Raw genomic sequence first — 22,234 nt, forward strand, 5'->3', positions numbered from 1 at the left:
AGAGAATGTAGTTGCATGAACATCTCTAACCTTTTGTTTTCTTTACAGCAACCCACATATGTCCAGGCTCTTTTTGATTTTGACCCTCAAGAGGAAGGAGAACTGGGCTTCCGCCGTGGAGACTTTATCCAGGTCCTTGACAATTCTGACCCCAATTGGTGGAAAGGAGCCTGCCATGGACAAACAGGCATGTTTCCACGCAACTACGTGACCCCGGTGAACCAGAACATCTAGAGCAGATTATAAAAGATTATTTAAGGAACGAGAGAAACAATAAAGCACCCATTCAGAGTCTAACTGCAGCCAGTGATCTCCAGTCGTCAGGCCATAAAATCTCAGTCACCTCTCTGTTCCAGGGGGGAACACTTTTTTACTCAGTACGGAACTTTGTGGGGAGGGGGCAGGAGAGGAGTCCAATGTTTGCGCCAAAACTTACCTTTTTAAATTAAATAGATATTAACAGGTTTCTTCATTGCTCCTGGATGGCCCCTTTTGGCCACTCTTCCTTTCTCCCCTTACACTGACACACCAGTTCATCACTGCATGAAGTTTTAATGCTATGAAGTCTGTTCTGTGCCATTCAAGGAAGAGCGAGAAACTCGGCTGGTGTTTGCTGTTTCCATAAACAGTCTTCGAGAAGGGACTAAGAGGGGAACAAATCCACAGCATGGTCTTTTAATGACAAAACATGCACTCACTCACACACACACACACACACACATTCTCATGTACATCCCATTCCGCTTTTGCCTCTAATCGCCAGTGTTCTGCCTGGAAGATATAGATCCTACATTTTCTTCCCCATCTGGAATTGCAGCACCCGTAGAGCAGAGGGAAGATGGTGACAGGCTTTCTTCCCGCACAGGCTGTTCTGAGAAGTTTAAAGCTGCAGCCAAATCATGTTCTCATTAACGATTGCTATTTTTAATGTGTGTAGTTGAGCACATTCTTGAATTATGTTTTTCCATTAGTGCCTTTTCCTTAAGTTAAAAGGACAGTCCAGAGCTTTTCATATCTCCTCCCCCTTCCCACTTTTGTGTAAATATTTTAGGGGTTTAATGGCTAGAAGTTAGTTATATTAAATACAAAGATCTCCATAGATCAGATGCAACTTAAAGCTTGTAAAAGCATCTGATAGTCTTTATTACCAGGTAAGAAAAGGCATTATGTATTCTCGAAAAGGCATGGCTAGAACCTTAGCCAGGAACCTTTTGCAAGAAATGCTAGCAGATCCTGACATGATGAAAATTGGGGTATAGTGTATGAAGCTACATTTGGATGGAGAGTGAATATTCTGGAATGTCCTGTGAATTATGTAATTTCCCAAATACTGCAGGGAAGCATCAAGAAATTATGCTTAATCACATCCAGTGAATGTTTAAATACGATGCTCAGTGATTTGTTGACCAGTTCCCTTTTACAGTTGGCTGGGGCACAAACGCAATCAGTGACTGTTTCTCGAAAAGGAAGTTGGTATCTTTGTGCTCCAGCAACTCCCTACCTCCTCATGTCAGTGTTATCACAGGTGGAGGAGTCAGTATTGTGCTCCCAACTCACAGCAGGCTGTGTAGAAGACTGTATTTCAGGCCTGAACCCTCCCCACCCCCACAACAACACTCACTGATGCTATATAGGGCTTCATCAGTGCTTTGAAGTAAGATGGGAGAGAGCAAGCTGCAGAGCTCTTTGCGTGCCAATATTCATCTTATTTCCTGCTGCTGTGCCACACAGCCAAAACTTTCATCCCAATGACAGCAAACCCCAGAGCCTCCACGGAAGATCTCCTGTTCCGCTCAAATGGAGAAATTCCTGTGTTGGTGGGTGCCTTTTTTATATTAAGTGTTACAAGTGTGTTATTCCTGAGATGGACTCTGCCTTACACTTGTTTCTCCAGCAGATGAAAGAGAGCTATCCTGTAGCGTGTTAATTTCTCCCCTTTTCCTCGCTAGCTGTCTTTTTCTCTCCCCCCCCTCCCACTTTCTTCTTTCTAAAATGATTGGAAAATGAATCTATGGCATTCTACACTTGGACCATTTGATTGTTTTCTTATTTTGGAATTGGTGTATATCATGCAGCCTTGCAGACATAATGTCTTGTGTGTATATATCTATTAAAAAAATCAGTGTTTAAATAAAAAGGCCTATGTACGTAATCCTTTAACTCTGCAGCAGCATTTGGTAGATAGTAATTAACTGTGAATAATAAATATACAACAAATTCTTCACTTGAATGTCGGTGTCTTTTTCTGTTTGGTCATTAGCAAGAATTTTTTGATGAAGAAGTGATGTACCTTCAAATGCTGTCTTCATCCAGCCAATATTTCATCTCTTCAGGGTTTCTAGCAAACCACAGGATTGGGGCTGTATGGCCGTGTTCTAGTAGCATTTTCTCCTGAGGTTTTGCCTGCATCTGTGGCTGGCCTCTTCAGAGGATCAAGCCACAGGATTATTAACAGTTATAAAAGCTCAAAACCTCCCAACATTCTTCTCCCCAAGCCATCCAGTGCCACAATTAGATCAACCTTGCATCGCTTCCAGAAGATTGCCTTCTTCTGTTCAGAGCCTGAGCTTTTCAAAATAGTGAATTCCAGGCTGAAGAAAGGTAGAATCAATCTCTGGGCAATGCTGGCATGGTTTGTACTGGGCAAATGGAGTGCTGTGGATGCTTTTAAGAGGCTGAGACTGCATTGACTGATGGGATAAGAAAGGCATTAGGCCTACTGTGTATTCACCACCATTTAGCAGGTTAGTTTCAGCTGGTGGATAGGTATGGGGGAGATTGAACATTTTAGAGTTTGAACCACACACACATTGTTGATGCCCTAGTTAGGCAAATATTTAAAATATGATAACGTGTGTTATGGCCTATACACAATAAGGCTGAAAAATAAGCAAGTGAATGAACCCGAGAGGGTGAAACTAGGAAGGTGAAACTAGTGGTTTTAGGGTGTATAAGAGGAAAATTTGGTCAATCTTTCAAGGTGTTACTGGACTCACATTTTGTTCTGCTACTGTTAACTTACACTGCTATCCTCATGAAAGTGTTTTTTTAATAAATGTATATATTTTCTGCTAAGCTGCAGATCCTGAGACATCCATTAATTTATTTTCAATCTCTTCATCATCTTTGTTTAGCAGGTTAGGCAAGTTATAACCCCCAAGTTGCAGTACAAAGATGGGCTTGAGATGGGCATTTTTAAATGGGGTCTATGTATTCTAAGAAAAAAAGCCTAGACATTTTGCAGATAGCTGTTCAACATCCGTGATAACTGTTAGCTACCTAAATCCATGGAGGAAAATGTTTACACATGCTGGAACAAAAATCACTTCATGAGCACATTTTTCCTGTTTACGCAAATGACCTTACTTTGCCTGTCCTGCTGTTCATGAAGAGCACTCATCTTTCTGTACAAAATTCTTTTGAGGCAGATATTCTCTTCAGATGTCCCATTCCATCTAAATTTCTATTTTAAAAAGAAAATCTGCATACCTAACTGCCGTACTGATTTCTGGCAAGCCGTCAGCCATCCAAAATACATATGGTTCCAATTTTAGATCTTGGCTGCTTGTTAGCCAACAAGTAACCACAGCAGCAATGAACTGCCGTATTGCCTTAATATTAAAGCACTCTATGTGAACACTTCAGGTGTACAAAGAATGAACCTTTATGCATGTATGTTTTTATGGTCACTGAAGAAAGTGTTTAAGAGCTTGTGCATTTATGAAATATTCTTTACTCTCTAGTTTCAGACTTCAGGCTCTCCTCTAGACACACATTATAGAAAACAATTGGCACGATTCAAGTGGTTGAGTGTTATTCATATAAACTTTGCCTTTCTCCCCATTGGGGATCTTAAGGTGCCTTACAGCATTCTCTTCTTCCATTGTACCCTGTGTGGTAGGTTTCATCTCATACTGGAACCACTACACCACAGTATTGATTGCTTGTTTGTCATCAAATATGGTCTAGTAGGGTGGATATACTGCTGAGGTAATTACTCTCTGTGTATTTGTGGCTTTGGAGGCACTAAGAGAATCATGGCAGGTATTTCACTCAAGAAGCTACTTCAGGAGAATATTCGTCTTGGAGTAGTTTTCCCAAGAAGAGTCTGAGATCAGTAGTCTCTTATCTACTGATCTTTTCTTTGAAAAACCACTTCAAGATTGATTCCCCCGGAAGAAGTTTCTTGGGCAAAGTTTGCTGAGTAATAAAATATATTTTTACCTATTTTACACCATGGGCCTTGGCCTTATTTTTCCCTCCTGTGACTCATATAGCCCTATTGTCTATCCTTGTTTATCCTAGCTATAAAATTCAGACAACCAGGAGCAGAAAGTTTAAAGATAATACTGTATTTGAGCTTTCAGCTGCAATAAGATGATGCATCAAATACATTAATGTGAGGTTATGAACTGGAGGATATTTCAGACTTAATAAGGTGATAACATTTGATGGCATGCTGTGCCTAGTGTTGAATGTGAATTCGGGGCATCTGAGTTCATGCCTTTGGTATAGCTTACTGTTTGACCAATTAATCTCAACCTAAATTTATTTAGGGGGTTGTCAGAATACAATGAGGTAAGTTCATGTATGCTTCCCTTGAGCTTGCAGGAAAATAGAATTCTAGTGACCTAAACAATCCATTAGCAGTCTTCATAATGCTAGACATAAATGTAACACCTTAGTGGGAACATATGAAATGAATTAACACAATCTAATTTATAGGAATTTTCTCATTGCTCCACCTGGAATTTTTAAAACAATCACTACTTTATAACTGTGAGATAGAGATGGCATTAGGGAAGCAGCTCCTGTTCCAATATATTACATTTTTTAAACGTAAGTATTGAGCTCCGCCTGCTATGCAGCGAATTAGCTATGCAACCCAAATAAAATATTTGCCCCTGCTGATCCACGAGAGATTTGGACGACTGGGTGTTACAAAAGGATGGAAATTCAGTGTTACAGGTTAAAACCAATGAACCCAACTAAGAAAACGAAGAGCGATGAGCTCAGCGACAAAACCGCTGCCATTCGCAAAGGCATAACTTCGCTTTTCAATGGCCGAGAACGTTGTGGGTTCCGCACAGCATATTTATAACAAGTTGAAATCGTTATAAATATGCTGTGCGGAATCCACAACCCTCCTGCAAAGGCTCAAGCAGATGAGTTTCGGCTCTATAACCAAGAAGGAAACTCGAATGCAGAACTGCATGAAACTTCTTTGGCGACCTGAACACATTACTTGGAGGCTGTCTCTAAGGTACTCTAAAATGTGGGAAGGATGGCGTAAGTCCCTCCTTGCATATTTTTGAAAACTAGTTCAGAATCACAGCAATCTAATTTGGATGATTTTACAGACAATAGAGGCGAATAGTGAACTCACACGAGTAGATAGCGTTGCAAACAGTAGATCGGCTGATTTAATCCTCCACCCTTGCTCCCCCGGGCTAAAGGTGCAAAGAGAAAGCCTGCAGCTTGCACTCCACAGCGGACTACATTTCCCAAAAGGCCTAGCGAGCGTAGCGACTCCTTGCCTAGTGTGGTGAGCGAGCGCCGGGGTGCGCCCGCTGTTGGCGGTTGTCCTTGGGTGGAAGAAGCAGCCTGCACAGCCGGGAGGGGGTGAGCAGATGCCGAACTCAGGAAGGGTTCTAGGGTGGGGACTCCGTGGGAAGTGGGGTGTTGCAGATGCTCAGGGTTTAATCCCTATATTTATGTGTCTCTTAGAGACCGATGTTGCAAACCCTGTTTCCATGTAGGATCTGCTTGTGCTGGGAATGCACACTCAGCTATATTTCCTGCTTTTTTTTTAATGCTTCACAAGTTCTAGATATAAATACGGGAAGAGGTTAAGCCGCCTGAGTCCGATTGATCTTTTTTTTCTTTCCAGTCAAATGGTCCCTCATTGAATCACCTCGTCCTGCTCAATGAATGTGATAAACAGTGTTTTTCAGTCTTAAAAACACACAGACCTTTTTTGTTATGTAATATGTTTATATTGCCTTGTTACGAGGTTTGCTTGTGATGATTTAGTCAAAAAATGCAAAGGCCAATGAGCTATGAGTAATCGTTTCCCGTTGGCTGTGCACAGTCCTCATTTTTGATGGGGTGGGGAGGAAGCAATGGCTAGGGCTCAAAACAAAATCATTTGTATCTTGTGATTTGGGATAATATTGTGGGCTTTTGCCAGACCGTTCCTGTGACTCAGTGAGAAGCAGCTAGAGTTGCCTGCTGCATGGAGAAAGAAACTTCCTGTCCCTTTGGTTTCATGGGATGTTACTTCATGTTATGCCATGAAAAACTTCACCTGCCCATTTCTACACATTAAGCCTCTATTAAAAGAGAAGGCTACCAATCTTGATCCTCTTTGATCTGAGATTGAAAATGCCTTAACAGTCCAGGTGCTCGGGAGCAACAGAAGGCCATTGCTTTCACATCCTGCATGTGAGCTCCCAATGGCACCTGGTGGGCCACTGCGAGTAGCAGAGAGCTGGACTAGATGGACTCTGGTCTGATCCAGCTGGCTTGTTCTTATGTTCTTATTTTTTCTCTAGGCCTTTTGGTAACCCTCATTGGAACTAGCTGTTCCCCATTTAAGCAAGCAGTAGTTTACTCTCAGCAGGAGCAGAAGAGGTTGTGAAAATGTGTTCTGTCAGTGACTAGAAAATATACACTGAACTTGTGGGGGAAACAGTCTTGTGGAAGTCCCCACTAGTCTAAAATAGATTTTTTTTCTTCAAGAGAAGATAATTCTTTTGTGTCCAGTTTAAAACCAGTGAGTGACATTAGCTTTCTGTTCAATGTCCAAACAAAGCAGTAAGCTTGTATTTTATCACAGTAAGACTCTGCTCGAACTATTAACTTTCCACCCATCACTGAAAAGCAGTCCAAGTGTACCTGCATCTGAAACATGTTATTTCTGTAACCTTTTCCTTATAATAAAAGTTTGGTTCCATCGTGCCCAAGTTCAGGCCAAGTTTATCCTCTTTAAATCAGACTGTATGGTTACCTCATACCACCTTGCAGAGCCGGAGTCATAGTCTTGGGGGAAAGGGCAAGTAGTAAGATTTGGAAAGACTCTGCTTTAAGGGCTTTGCAAGTTGCTGTCAGTCAAACTACATAATTCAAGGTCAGCTATTTGACAATTTTGTATGATCTGGATACTCTGCCAGTGGCTTTAAGAGTTCCTGAGCAGTGAGAAGCTGAGGCAGGAGAGATAGATAGTTGGATAGTCTGTTGGTTGACATTTCTTTCCCACTGCTGCTGAGCGAAGCCTGGCAAGAGGAGAAGGTGGACAGCTGAAGGTTTCAGAATTAAGATAGGTAGCGCCACAACTCCTGCTGATATATTGTTTGTTTTCCTGGAGCTGTTAAAGCATGAGTGGAATCTCAGGTCATAATTTGAATTTAAGGGGCACAATATGTGTGAACATGACGTGGTTAACTCTGCCACAGCTGTAATATGGACCAAATCTGTATTTGTATGGTTGGTTTGTGTAACGTGGTTAAATGTGGTTGAAAATGCCCTCCTAGTCTTGTAACGTTGTTATACTTGTTTCTCGATATTGTGTTACATATTATTGAGCAGAAATGTGTTTGTCTGTTGGCTAGTCTTTGTTGAAGTGTTGTCTTTATAGCATAACTAAAACAACAGGGGTTCAGTTTCAGTTTACTTACTTCTAATGCCCCATTTACATATATGTGCATACAGTCGTTATGAGTGATAAGAAAGTGAGATTATGCCACCCTTTGACTCCAGGGCACACTTGGTAATGTTTTTAGAATGTGTGTTTTAAATTTCATGTAAATAAATGTTGTGTTGAATGAACTCTATATACATAGATCCCAGTTATGCCTTACATCCAATTCATGCACACCAGCCGTGTCTGGGAGCCGGAAGAGTTTAGCTTCCCAAATGAGTTTTCAAGTTGAAGCAGATTTCACAGCTAGAACTCTTTATTTACTTGCTGTCAATGGCATTGTTCACAGGAGTGAATGGATATTGAAACGGCCTTTGGATCCTGGAGGAATGGTTGGCTATGACCCTGATTCCCAGTGCGCATCCCTCTCAGCAGCAGAAATAGCAGTAGCAGGATCTGCATCTGGGTTGGTCACTCGGGCACTGATTAGCCCCTTTGATGTTCTAAAGATCCGTTTTCAGGTACAACTTTCTACAATGTGTGTGATAGCCTTCCAACATTACAGTGGATGGTTCTGAAAAACTGTCCTTTCTAGAGTTACTAATAAAGTCTTGAAGCTGGTAATCGGCCATGCATTAACTGTTCATGATACTGGATCTTTAGCATGTAAACAGTTCTGACTGTGTGGTTAGTGACATGATTATCATACCTCGCAGATTATTGTTGAAGTTGTTAAGAGGCCATTCCTCAAGTTAGGAGGGCAGTATGTGGCCTCACTAGGTGACTAAACTCTTAACTACTGAAAGTTATGTTTAAGTGAAAGGCTGTTCATGGGTTATTGTGGTTGGAAAACAGGTATGGAAATCAGTAGTGAAGAAATCAGAATAGGTGAGATTCAAATAGTAATTCTTGCTGATTTTGTTTATTAGCCTTGAATTTCCAGAGGGTCAGCCATTAAAGTGATAACCTGGCCTACAGTTAGAGTTGCTGTCTTTTTTTCAGCTGTCCTTAACTGCACAGCAGATGGAACCAAACTGTTTTTAGGCACAGAGTTCTGGTGCAGCTTTTAAACGAACAGGAAATTGTCCTTAAAGCAATCCTTGGCATAGCTTTATGTAGTCCCCTTACCTTGTTCTGGATGCCCTAACTGAAATGGACTTGCTCTTGGATCAGAAGGAATAGCCTTTTTGTAACTGATTATAGCTGTGTTCTGGTTTAAGGTTTGGCTGTCCTCCAGTATCTCTGAAATTGTTCATGTCTGTTTATCCTTTTTAAGTATACATATATATTTTTTTCATGTAAAATGTTGTTTTGATAGCTCACCTCAAGTTATGAGATTCGAACCCAGTTCATTTCCTTTCAAAAAAAGAACAAATTTGTTTATACCCTCAGATGCTTTAAGTTTCAAACATTACCACTGAAAACTAACTCTCCTCTTGCTTTAGCTCCAGATTGAGCAGCTGTCTTCCAGAAATCCACAGGCTAAATATTATGGTATCTGGCAGGCTATTTGCCAGATTTTGGGGGAGGAAGGGCCAAAGGCTTTCTGGAAGGGCCACGTTCCAGCTCAACTCCTCTCGGTCAGCTTTGGAGCTGTTCAGGTAAGAATCGGAATGCTTCAGGTTAACTCATTACTTTGGAATATGGTACCTTCTCCAACAGCAGCCTTTAAAATTGCAGCTGCCTTTCAGTTGTGTGTCTCCATAGACTGATATTTACTTTGCCACAATTAAGATGTTGACACAGAAGGGTTTGATTGGGCAGAGGGACAAGTATAAAAGACTGGGTCCTGGGTCCATTAGAGTGTTTCCACAAATGGATTTTTTTTTTTGTCTGTGAAGTGCGAGTTTTTCTCTTCCCACCCCCCATTGCAGCTCTAGTGCCCCTCCAAAATGTTGCTTCTGCAGTGGGAGTGGGGAGGTGAGGAAATCGCACTCAAAGGATGGAAGTTCTTCCCTCTATGGAAGCACTCTAATGGACCCGCACCAGGGTTCTGCTGTCAACTGGAATGTACGGGCATGATAGCTCAAAACTATTGCATTGTTCTTATCCTGTAGCGGTGAGGTGATTTGATCTTCCTCTTACCGTGATATTGCTGTGATCATTCCACCCTGTTTTCTTGTGTGCTGTGTTGTGGGAAGAGGCCACAGTACCATTTGTTAGGATGCGGGTGAACCTTATTGCAGGGCACTAGAGATTCTGTGAGCTCTGTTATGACAAGGGCATTCAATAGGGAAGTTGAAAGGGAGACATTCCACAAGAATTGTCATGTCAGGATCAACAGCCCCACACTCCATAAAATAGTGGCCTTCTCTATTTACAGGTAAATTTAATATTTACAGAGCTTTCATAGACAAGAGCCTATTTTTGCAGATGTTAAAATGAAGCAGTCACAAAAGGGTTTTTCCCGTAAATTGCCCTAATTCTATTCTCTAAGAATCTGGAACCAGCTGATAAGGCTAGAGTACTCTTATTGGAGCAAAGTTAATCAATGGGACTAATGACCCAATAGTATGTACTTCTACCCAGAAATAAATTCCAGTATGGTTGGCCAGGATTGCTGTCAGGGGAAGCATCCATAGTATTGTTGCCTAAAGCATTGCTCAGATCCCCCACATAATTGGGGGGGGGTATTGCTGTAACAACTCAAACCTGAATGACCCAGGCTAGTGTCTGAGCTCATCAGATCTCAGAAGTAGGGTCGGCCTTGTTGGAGGGAGACCAATGGAATACCAGATTATTATGTAGAGGAGGTCACTGGCCTGGCCAACCACCTCTAAACATCTGTTGCCTTGAAAACCCTACTGGTTTGCCATACATCAGCTGCAACTTGACAGCACTGTACATATACACACATGTTGCTGGAGTATATGTTGCACTTGTGGTATGGAGAATAGTATGATATAATATTGTTGAAGGATTTAACTTCTGGAGTCATTGGGGTGTTGTGGGTTTTTCGGGTTGTATGGCCTTGTTCCAGTAGCACTTTCTCCTGACATTTCACCTGCATCTGTGGCTGGCATTTTCAGAGGATCTGATGGTAGTAAAGCAAGTAGAGTATATATACCTGTGGAATATCCAGTGTGGGAGAAGGAACCATTTGCATTGGTTAAAAGTGTTAAGGGTGTAATCTGCAAGTGTAATTTGCATGTGTTAGGTGGAATTCACCCATTTTAGCATGTATGTAATCCTGCATGTATGTTTCCTGCAATTTAAACAGAAAGGAAGAAGCTATGAAAATGAACAAAATTTGGCTACCAGTACTTTAAAACACTAAAATCAAGACAATGGTTAGTGAACACCACCCAGATACAGGATGTATCTCTGCAGGAAACAATTAAATGGATTAAAATGCCAGGCTACTACTATGAGGATGCCCCCACTGGTTGATTATGCAACTTCAGTGTTACATATATATGCTAAAATGGGTGGACTCCACTTAACACATGCAAATTACACTTGCAAATTGCACCCTTAACACTTTTAACCAATGCAAATGTTTCCTTCTCCCACCCTGGACGTTCCACAGGTATATATACTCCACTTGCTTTACTATCATCAGATCCTCTGAAGCCACAGATCCAGGCAAAACGTCAGGAGAAAATGCTACTGGAACACGGCCATACAACCCGGAAAACCCACAACACCCCAGTATGATATAGCCTGATCTCAGAAGCTAAGCAGGGTTGGTACTTAAATGGGGGACCACCAAGGAGGACTCTGCAGAGGAAGTCAATAGCAGTGGAAGTTCACTGGCAGCTCACTTGCACTTAAAAAGCCGTCACACTTATTGGGAGGCTGTGAGTACCGTTTGCCTTTCTTCACCTAACCCGAATGTACTTATTTCGGTTGTCTGTTCTTGTCTTCTGATGCCAGTTCGTCACCTTTGAGCTTCTGACCAAGCTGGTGCATGATGGCACATCGTACCACGCCCGTGACTTTGGTGTGCATTTCGCATGTGGTGGTTTGGCTGCTTGCGCTGCCACCATCACGGTTCAGCCCCTTGACACACTGCGCACCCGCATGGCTGCCCAAGGAGAGCCAAAGGTAAGAGGTGATTGAGGAGGCTTTCCAGTCTGGTTCCAATGTTATATGGCTACCTTTCAGATCAGAAAAGCCCCTTTCCAAATTGGGTGATAGCCACCTAGTGACCTGTGAAGTGCTTTGGGTCCTTCCACACCATTGGTGTGGCAGACCTGTCTAAGACAAATAAAAGACCCTGTCCAAGACAAATAAATGACTTATCAGAGGACCTACAGACCTACCTTAGAAGGATTTGACTGGGGAAGTGTTTGGGAACTGACCATGAGGAGCAGAGCTGAGAATTTCAAATGCCAATTGAAGGACAAGAGTTTGACTCACTTGGGTCAGGGAAAGCTGGGTTAAAAAGCCAGGTCTCTAGAAAAGGCTTGAAGCATGAGAGGGAAGCAGCCTAAATACAGAGCATTGAAGATTTATTCTGATAGGCTAGCTGAGACAGAAACAGGAGAAAGAAGCAAAAAGAGGAGACGGATGGTCTTGAGAAGGAGGAGGAAGGTAAGACAAACTGAGGAAGGGCTCTTTTGAGGGGAAGAAACAATATTATTGCTGTGCTGTCCCTGGAGGTGTTGATGTGCCTTTTGCAATAGTTCTTTGACTTCAGTTGCTTTTGCAAATAATATTTTCTGTTGGTCGATATCCATTTTCATGTTGTTGCGCACAAAGATTTTTTTGGTAACTCTGAAAGTGCCATTTTGCATGTGACGTTTGTGGCCTGTGTAAACCTATCTGTGTATGAAGCATGGAGTTTTCTCACATCACTCTCCGTTTTTGCAGCTCCTTCTAATCGCTAGAAGATCATTCTCAAGGAGAATAGCTGTGCAGCTGGAGAGAGGAGGGTCAGGGAGATGAAATTACTTTTCCTCCCACGGTTCCAAGTGTACCTCTGCTGAGAAGTGGGAACAGTTTCATTCCCTGGTCCCTGCTCAGCCCGATCACTTGTGCAGCTAGTCTTGTGAAAAGGTCCTACAACAGTGATGGTGAACCTTTTCGAGACCAAGTGCCCAAATTGCAACCCAAAAACCACTTATTTATCACAAAGTGCCAACATGGCAATTTAACCTGAATAACCCCCTCGAGCAGGGGCTAGCCTGCTGTAGCCTCCAGCAAGTCCCACATGCCTCTCTAGCATCTCTGCCTCTCTAGCATCTCTGCCTCCTTGCCTCCCCCCCCTGCCCCGCCCCCCGGACAGCAGCCACCTGGAGCACAGGCACCAGGCCTGCCAGCCGAGTCCTCCCTGCTCACTGAGGTGCATGCACATCAAGTCCAGTGGCCCAGGCCAGCCTAGATGTGTGTGTGTGTGTGGATGATTCCCCCCCCCCACCACATGACAAACTCTGCGTGTGTGTGCCCACAGAGAGGGCTCTGAGTGCCACCTCTGGCACTCGTGCCATAGGTTCGCCACCACTGTCCTACAACCTTAGAAAGGAGCTTTCTGAAGAAGCTGGGAATGGGGAGGAATACACTGAACTGAAACCTAAATACAATCTCCCCTGACTATGTTGAGTATTCACAGGAGGAGAGCACTTACATGAGTAGCTAGGATTGGAAAATATTAGATGAGGTGGTACCAAAAGAGACTGGGCTGAGGAAAAGATGCAGGAGGAGCCACAACACTGACCTTGTAGTTGCTCCTCCCAAAGCACAAATCCAAATCTCGTGTCTGGTGATGCTTTCTTCTGCACCAGTAAAAAGATTCTGCATTCAAAATAAGATATAGAATTAAGCAACTCACTTAAAGTTGCCGCATACAAAATCTTACCCTGTGAAGGTTACATTTGATTTTGCTATCCATAACCCTCCAATTATGATGGACAATAATCTGTTAAAGCAGTTTTATACAGATCTGTATAGAATTGTACTTTAACAGATATTTTCTATTATAGTTGGATGGTTATGGATAGAAAAATCAAATGTAATTCCACAAGGTAAGATTCTGTATGCAACTACTTTGAGTTGTTTAATTCTTTAGCTCACACATGGTATTCTTTTGTTTTGGGTCACCCCTTACTACGATGCCATTTTGTTTTTGCTTTCAAAATAAATTCGCTATTGTATATGTGTCCTTTTTTTCTTGATGAATCATTGTATAAAATAGGAAAGCTTCAGAGGTAAGGATAAGCATGCTGATCAGAGTGTTGGAGCAAATGCCTATAATAGGGGGATGTGGCTGGAGACTGGAGAAATGTCTGAAAGTGTTACTTTCAGAAGTTCAGCTCCCTGAGCCAATTGTGAGAATTGTTTGAAATCTGTGTTGCAGTGGAGAATGGGGAGTAGTATCAATATCAAAAGCCTTCGCTGATTGCTCCTTTTTGTATCGTTTTAGATTTACAAGAACCTCCGCCATGCTGTGGTCAACATGTATCAGAGAGAAGGGCTGCTGACCTTTTATAGGGGTCTCAACCCTGCCATCATTGCGATTATCCCTTATGCTGGCCTCCAGTTTTCATTATATAACTCTCTGTCAAGACTGTATGAATGGATTGTTCCAGGTGAAGGATCAAAAGCAGGTTAGTCTTTGGTACTGTGGATGCAGGGAGAAGAGATCAGCAAACTCTGTTCTGCTACAGAACAAAGATAGTTGCAGGTGTGTAGCCATGTTCACATGCAGTAGAAGAGGAAGATTCAAGTCCAGTAGCACCTTAAAGATCAGCAAGGTTTCAAGAGTCAATGCTCTCTTCATCAGGTACTGGTTGGTTTGACTCCCAAAAGCGCATACCCTGGCTACCTTATTGGTTTTGTTGCTCTATTCTATTCTATTCTATTCTATTCTATTCTATTCTATTCTATTCTATTCTATTCTATTCTATTCTATTCTATTCTATTCTATTCTATTCTATTCTATTCTTTAAGTTTGGCTACTGAACTAGACTCTTGTCAAGAATAGTCTGTCACTTAGTAGTGCACAATCCTGCTCAAGGGCTTGCTATGAAGATAGGTTCATAAATCACTACATACCAAAAGGGCTGTGTAGTTGGCTGCTTTAATAATTCATTTTCTCTTGTACCACCCAGTCCCTTGCTGTTGTCTTTCCATTTTCTCCTGTACCACCCAGTCCCTTGCTGTTGTCTTTTTCTGAAGACAAGTCATCAGTTATAGTGAAATGCCAAATCACAACAAAATGTTGTGTGTAATCTTTTAGACTGTCCAAGGGTTGCCACAGTGGTGTGAACAGTTTGCTGTGGTCAGGCAAACATACAACAACTTGGGCCCACCTTTCCAGTCATCCTGAAGGCTGTAAGAGCATGGCTGCTCTCTGACAGCCCTGAGGAGGACTGGAAAGGTAGCATCGATCCCACATTTCTAGTGGTCCATAATGATGAGAGAACATAGTCACTGGGGCTGTTCCACTTCTTACTGTTGTCCAATCCCCCCTCCCCGCCAATAACAGTCAAAGGCAGGACCTTTTCCACCTTTAAAGCCATCCTTGGGGGTTAAAGAGGGGCTTCTGAGATGTCTCCAGTATCCCCTTTTCTCAGATTCCCAGCTTTCCTGCCACTGCTCACCCCACCCTCTCCCTTCTCCCCTGCTCACTTACCCACTTTCTCCCACATTTCCCCCAACCCAAAATGTCACCAAAAGATTTTTTTTATCAGCATCATTTGCCTATTAGCTGTAGGTGCGAGTTAGCACCTCAACTATTTTTTAGCTTTTCAGATATCTCTGCAACAATCACCTGCCATCTCCTCCTCCCACTGGTAGAAGTACTTTCTGACAGCAGAAAGCATAGTTAGGAGCCAAGCAGAAGAGTTTGGATTTATACCCTGTTTTTCTCTCCTGTAAGGAGTCTCAAAGCAACTTATAGAGGCCCCTTCCACACATGCAGAATAATGCACTGTCAGTCCACTTTCACAATTGTTTGCAAGTGGATATTGCTATTCCACACAGTAAAATCCAGCTGCAAAGTGCCTTGAAAGTGGATTGAAAGTGCATTATTCTGCATGTGCAGAAGGGGCCAAACTCGTTTCCCTTCCTCTCCTCACAACAGACACCTTGTGAGTTAGGTGAGGCTGAGAGAGTTCTAAAAAAACTGTGGCTACTTCAAGGTTACCCAGCAGGCTTTATGTGTAGAAGTGGGGAAACAAATCCAGTTCACCAGATAAGAGTCCACTGCTCACTTGGAGGAGTGGGGAATCAAATCCGGTTCTCCAGATTAGAATCCATCTGCTCTTAACCACTACACCACACCGGCTCCACCAAGCTGTTCTTTTAAGACATAATCCTTCCTTTGCATCTTCTCTGCTTTCCAGGCAATGTTAAAAACTTTGTGTGTGGCAGTTGTGCTGGAGTCATCAGCAAAACCCTCACTTACCCATTTGACCTGTTCAAGAAGAGACTGCAAGTGGGAGGCTTTGAGCAAGCCCGGGCAGCGTTTGGACAGGTGAGAGACGTTTCGGTGTGCCTGCAGCCAATGACTTTTCTGCTGCCTCCCTTTTTGTTTATTAATATAGTCTGTAAATTCATTCCTAATGTGAGCAAAAGGTAATCTAGCATCAGCAAGACAAAGGTAGCATCTCCTGTGAGCCATTCTGAGATGAATGTGCAATGTGATGTAAAGTTTTTTCCCCATTACTAATTCATTTATTTAAATATATTTATATATTTATCCTAGTTTTCTTCCACACTGGGGAGTAAAATATCCAAATAATAAGAAAACTGAACAAAAATACACAGCTTTCCAGGAACCTCGTCAAATTTAATCCACAATGAGTCCGTGGTGGTGGTGGTGGTTGTGTTGACATGGTTGTCACAGGACTGTGAGCTAAGAGGCAATGGCCAGCAATCCTTTGGCTCTTGCCTTTGGCCAAGCCCAGACGTAACCATACCTCTTGCTAAGGCACCATCTGTGTTTTATTCAGCCAATCCATCTGTTGCCACTGCCTTCTCTGGTTTGTTTGAAACTGTAAAACGGAAGGTTCCAAACAGAAAAAGAGGAGTGGTTCTTGTCACTTTAAGAATTGTGGCTTGGGTCCCCACTACTCACCAGCGTCCCCAAAGAGACTGCAAATGCCACAGTAGCACAACCACCTGAGGGCCAGGGATGAGCACTTCTTTCAGTTTTGTCCCTCACTAGTAGATGCCTGAAGCTGCCTTATCACTAAATCAGACCATCGAACCATCAAAATCCATGTTGTCTACTCAGCAGGTCTCTGACTGTGTTCTTTCATCTCACCTTGTCTATACTGGAGATGCCAGAAATTGAAACTGGGATCTTCTGCCTGCCAAGCAGATGCTCTGTCATTAAACCATGGCCCCTCCTCAAGTGTGGAGGGGGATGAAGTGGTTTGGGCTTACTGCTGTCTCCCATTTTCTGTCTCTGTGTGTGATTTTCATTGTTTTATAGAGCAAATAGGTCTGGGTGCCAGTATTGATACAAGCTCCTCTAAGCAAAGAAGTAAGATTTTCCTGCTGGGAAGATAGTTGTCTACTTGCAGAGCTGAAAAGTTGCATGGTTTATTGTGTGTACCTGGTTGGGTTTTAAAAACTTGGTCCTCCCCAGCCCCGCTGTCAACTCTTCTGTCAATGCTGTGCGTGTGTTAAGTCAGTGTAACTTCCTTGGATGAAAGTATATCTATCTAGCCAGTGTGGTTAAGAGCAGGTGCACTCTAATCTGGAGAACCAGGTTTAATTCCCCGCTTTGCCACTTGAGCTGTGGAGGCTTATCTAATGATAAGCCTCCACATGCCAGCTGGGTGACCTTGGGCTAGTCACAGTTCTTCGGAGCTCTCTCAGCCCCACTCACCTCACAGGATGTTTGTTGTGAGGAGGGAAGGGAAAGGAGTTTGTAAGCCCCTGTGAGTCTCTTTACAGGAGAGAAAGGTGGATATAAATCCAACTCTGCTTCTCCTCCTCCTCCTCCTCCTCCTCTTCCTCCTTACTCTCATTCAAGGAGAGACGAGGGCTCCCAAGAGCCTCTGACTGTGGATGCATCCCTAAGACTTCATTAAGCCATTTTCCCGTGCTAGGCAAACCTGCCCATGACTTCCTGTAGTGGCTAGAGTTATTCTGTTGCTCCCTCTTCTCTCCAGGTGCAGACATACAGCGGTTTAATGGATTGTGCCCGGCAGATCGTGCGGGACGAGGGACCCAGTGGATTCTTCAAGGGCCTTTCCCCAAGCCTGCTGAAGGCCGCATTCTCAACAGGCTTCACCTTTTTCTGGTATGAGCTCTTCTGCCAACTGATGCATACCCTGAAGGACGTGAAGAGCTCGAAGGAAGAGAAAGACTGACAGGAGCTCAACGGAGAGACCTGGCCCTCCACAACTGCTGTCCTTTCCACCTACAGCGTGGACTAAACTGCTTCCACAGAAGAGGCCTGACTTAATTGTAGGGAAAAGTTTTTTTAAAAAAAATCGGCTCTTGGAAACTGTCAAAACCCATCTGATTGGATGAAGTTTACTCTGAGAACAAAGGGTGTTCTTGTCCTGCTTGCAAAGCTCTGACTGCTCTTTCTCCCTTTTGCAACTGGTGCTGTAATGGTTGCTTTGACCTGCTGACCATCTCTCTTTAACTCTCCAGTGACACAATCCCTCCGCCCATCATCAAAGAGTGGGAGGAAGCCTCGGCAAGTGATTTAGTTGCCAGCCGGTTTTCCCCAACATTGCAAATTAGCAGTGTTTACGGCAAGCCGGGGCAGCTTGGTTTCTTGCTTCTTGGCATTCTTGAGTTTGCTAAGGGAGTAGCTACCTGTTGAACAGTTGGGAGACTTGGTACAGCCAAGGGAGTATCTACCTGTTGGTACTTGGTATGACCAAGGGAGTATTTACCTGTTGAACAGTTGGGAGACTTGGTACGGCTTAGTACTGTATCATCTCCAGTTCTTAGTCTTGATTTTGGTAACTTTATGGGCCATAATGATGTCACAATATTTCATGAGCAGTCAAGAAGGCTGCTAATCTTATTTTTTAAAGGCATCCTCCGTAAGGAAGAGAGAGCCACAGAAAAGAGAGGTGTATGCGTGCAACCACTCCGTCTCAGTGGTACCTTCGGTGCTAGTGTTCTCTTTTCCCCCCACATACACACTTCTCATTGGCTAGCCAAACTGCAAATGGCAGGAAACATGAACCCACAACAGTTACACATTTTTAAGGTATTGGCTTTTATTCTCCTATTTGTAATGTATCCTGGATGCTTATGCACATCTTTTCATGTTGTGGCAAAGGTTTGCATGCCACAGTGGAAATCTCCATTCTTGTGCCTTTCCTCCTTTTCTATTTATTTGCAATAGTTGATGTCAGTCTCTTGCAGCAGCATCTCAAGCAGAGTTTCACCCTTCTAAGCCCACGGAAGGGCGGAATGCTGCTTAGGATAGCCCTCCTAGCTGTTACACAAGAATGACGAAAACAAATGCAGGTGCGCAAATGTTATTGTTCTGTGGGCGTTTTTAGCTTTTTTAGCTTTTTAAAAAATTTTCTAAAACAATCATATCCCCTTGGCAGTATTTTTGAGTCAAAGAAACTTACTTCTTCAAACTGGTCATGAGCTGAAATCAGTTGAAACCCGCATTTTGCATCAAAGAGCTAAACTGGATTCTTATGTCCTGTTGAATCAAGGAAATCTGCCAGGAAACTAGCGTGAGTGATGGAAAATCTGCCTGGGGCACGTCAATATTGAAGGACTGGACTTGTTCTTTGGCGAGAGGGTCCCAGTTCCATTTCACTGATGGTTGTTCTGGTCTGCTGCTGCTGGTTTTTGATTAAGAGTGAACAGCAGCAGAGCTTTCTTGACACACCAGACACATCTATGTGAATTCATATGGCCTCCTTGGACGGCTAGAAGCACTGGTCCTGTTCCTCATTTCATTCTATGGCAGGTGGCACTTTCTTCTAGTTTCGGCCACTGTCTGTAATGACATGATGGCATTACAGTTATGTGCACTGCTAGATCATGTAAGAGTGGTTTGGGAAAGCAGGAGGTTTTCGCCTGTCTCACAAAAGATGCGGCACATGCTCAGCCACACAGCTGCCTTGAGGAAAATAAAGGGAATGTGCTCCCGTTCCCTTTTGCCACAGTACAAATCCAGCTGTAAGCAAGAATTCCAGAGAATGGGTGGGTGGCGGGGGGAGAGATCAATAAAGAGGGAAGTTGAAAGCAAGAGTACTCAATTACACTATTGTATGGAAGGTGTTCTTACACATTGAGGTTTTTTCAGAGCTAGCAGGATAGATCTGATTTCAGAGGCAATTGGATCACCCTTGATCAGTACAGCTGGAGCCATGTCACTTAGGAATACAGAAAGTGGAAACAGGAAAGATCATTCTGGTCACCCTGTATAATCTACCTGAAAAACTAGGGCTCTTCCTTATACACTTAAAGGTGTGGCTTTTATTTAACTGTCACATGCTTAATGAGATTCACATTCTTCCATTGAGTGTTGTTGGAAGAGAGTTGGCCTATGGAGCCCTTGACTGACTGAGAACAAAAGCTGTTTGTACCTGTAAAATGTGTACTTTGGACCGGCTCATTTTTCCTCTTTCCCTCTCTTGCTCTCCATGCATTGTTTTCTGTTTTGCCTTCCAAGTTGACAAGATGATTCTGTTTCATAACAGTCACTCAGGGCAGAAATACAAATTAGGTGCCAATGAAGCATTCCCAAATTCAGGTTGATTTGTATTGAGTCGTGTTAGAAGGAGGAAATTTGCAGGGGAAATGGAGCTTGGAGGAAAGGTTAAGCACACACATGCTTATTCTAGTACAGGTTCTCCCCTGCAGCCTTCCCCGTTCATGGTTACTTTGGCTAACCCAGTATCCATTTTTTTTCTGTATGAATGTGCTGCTCTCAGAACAGCTTCAGAATGGCATTAAAGAAACAAAGGCAGCCAAAAGTGCAAGCAGTTTTCCATTCATCTGGTGGCACTTCTTGTAATAGAGGAACTTGGAAAAAAAGAGATATGGGTGGCACCAAACAAAATGAAGGAAAAGCAAAAAAAAACCCCAATGGTGCTTGAGGGAAAATATTCATTATACAGTGTTTCACATGAGCTTCATCAGGGAGATGTAACTTAAAAGATTGCATGAAGTGTTCTCTTTCCCTTCCAAAAGTGCAATGCCAGAAACGCATAGGGGTATATTGACAATAATATTTCTCCTCAAGCATCATTGCTTTTTGCTTTTCCTTTAACAGAGGACCTTGGACAGTTTTTGCTGTAGTCAGAAGTGTAAAATTCAGTGTCGGGCCTTTCTCAAATGCAAAATCTGTCATTATGTCACAAGTTTGCACTTCCGACCACACGACCCTTCTTCAGTAATCTTTGGTTTGGCAACAGCAACTAAGTGGGAGCAAAGGAGCTCCTAGTAACCCCTGGCCCACGTGAGGTCCGTTTGGCCTCCATATGGACCAGGGCCTTTTCGGCCTCGGCCCCTACCTGGTGGAGTGACCTCATGGAGTTCCGCAGGGCCTGCAAAACTGTGCTGTTCTGCCAGGCATTCCTTTGAGGCCTGGCTGTTTCCATCTATCCACTGTGGATATGTGCCACTCCACTGCAGGTGTGAAGTTTTGTGATTGTCGCCATTGGTCTGCCATCTGATCCAACCATAGCAGTTGTTTCAGTTAGTGGTATTTATTAAATATTTAATTTTTTAAAAAAATTAGACTGTTTTAATTATAATTGAATTAATTTATCATACATTTTAGATCGCTACTCGGCTTTCCAATTTTACGGGTCTACGTACGGCAAGACACTTCTGTTGTATTGTGGCTGATCTGTAAATTGCCCCGAGCCAGTCCTGGGAGAGGCGATTAAGAAATTCAAGAACTAAATGAATAAATATGAGGGCTGTACCACCATGTTACCCTCTGCAGTTTATGCTCCATACCCCTTAGTCCTACAGATTTATTGCACTCTCATGCCTTCCATTTGTCAAGGTGTGCTTCTTTAAGCAAAGCCAAAGATCCCAGCAGTCTTACTGGATGCCTTGATATCAATAACAGCCCCCCACCCACCCACCCACCCACCCACAATGGAGTCTTTAGGCTCCTGCAATGTTGAGAGCTCTGCTCTAATTATCTGTAATAGATCTAGTTGCTCTTATTATTTGAGCTGCCAGCTAAGACTACATTTCCACATGCTTAGCACAAGGAATAAATGTTTTGGCATTTCTTACTGTAAGATGGTTTTGTTTTTTAACTCCTCTATTTTTCAACACTTAACCCAGCACAACAGTTGTCTGTTTGTTTTTTTCTTATAAACTGATTTTTTTTCTCAAGAGCAGAATTCTTTTAAGGGTTTGGAGCATTCTCCGGTTTTCATCCTGTGTGGAACACATGCTACTTTGAGAAGAAACTTATTAAATATATTAAACATAAATCTGTCTAGTGACTGCTTTACTTTTGCAGCTGTTGTCCTTTGTCCTGAGGATGGATGAAGGAATACCTTGAAATTTGCCTTTTTTCCTTCTCACTTCAAGAAAGCAAAGTTCTACAAAGGATCAAGTGTCCAGAAAGGAGAAGCTGATACATACACCCAGGTGTTCTTCATAATTAGCACCATATGTGTGTGCTTCAAACTTGAGGATCCATTACCAAGTACCAAACATTCTGTGTAAAGCAATACCTGT

General features: G+C 42.9%; 2 protein-coding genes across 4 annotated transcripts in view; both read left to right on the plus strand.

Moving 5' to 3' along the window:
* GRB2 (growth factor receptor bound protein 2) overlaps positions 1-2,224 on the plus strand; it is a 59,444-nt gene extending 57,220 nt beyond the window's left edge. For all 3 annotated transcript variants that reach the window (XM_048490034.1, XM_048490036.1, XM_048490035.1), the window contains exon 6: positions 49-2,224. In XM_048490034.1, coding sequence (XP_048345991.1) covers positions 49-234 — 186 coding nt within the window. In that variant the 3' untranslated portion in view covers positions 235-2,224. The remainder of the gene's footprint in view (positions 1-48) is intronic.
* Positions 2,225-5,545: 3,321 nt separating this feature from the next.
* Positions 5,546-21,984, plus strand: SLC25A19 (solute carrier family 25 member 19). Its single transcript, XM_048490909.1, has 7 exons — positions 5,546-5,622; positions 7,989-8,160; positions 9,085-9,240; positions 11,516-11,686; positions 14,004-14,187; positions 15,928-16,058; positions 17,707-21,984. Exons 2-7 carry the CDS (start codon positions 8,029-8,031, stop codon positions 17,905-17,907), a joined length of 975 nt encoding a protein of 324 aa, XP_048346866.1. The 5' UTR covers positions 5,546-5,622; positions 7,989-8,028; the 3' UTR covers positions 17,908-21,984.
* The last annotated feature ends 250 nt before the right edge of the window (positions 21,985-22,234 follow it).

This window comes from Sphaerodactylus townsendi, linkage group LG03 (genome assembly GCF_021028975.2).
Source record: "Sphaerodactylus townsendi isolate TG3544 linkage group LG03, MPM_Stown_v2.3, whole genome shotgun sequence".
Classification (NCBI taxonomy): Eukaryota; Metazoa; Chordata; class Lepidosauria; order Squamata; family Sphaerodactylidae; genus Sphaerodactylus; species Sphaerodactylus townsendi.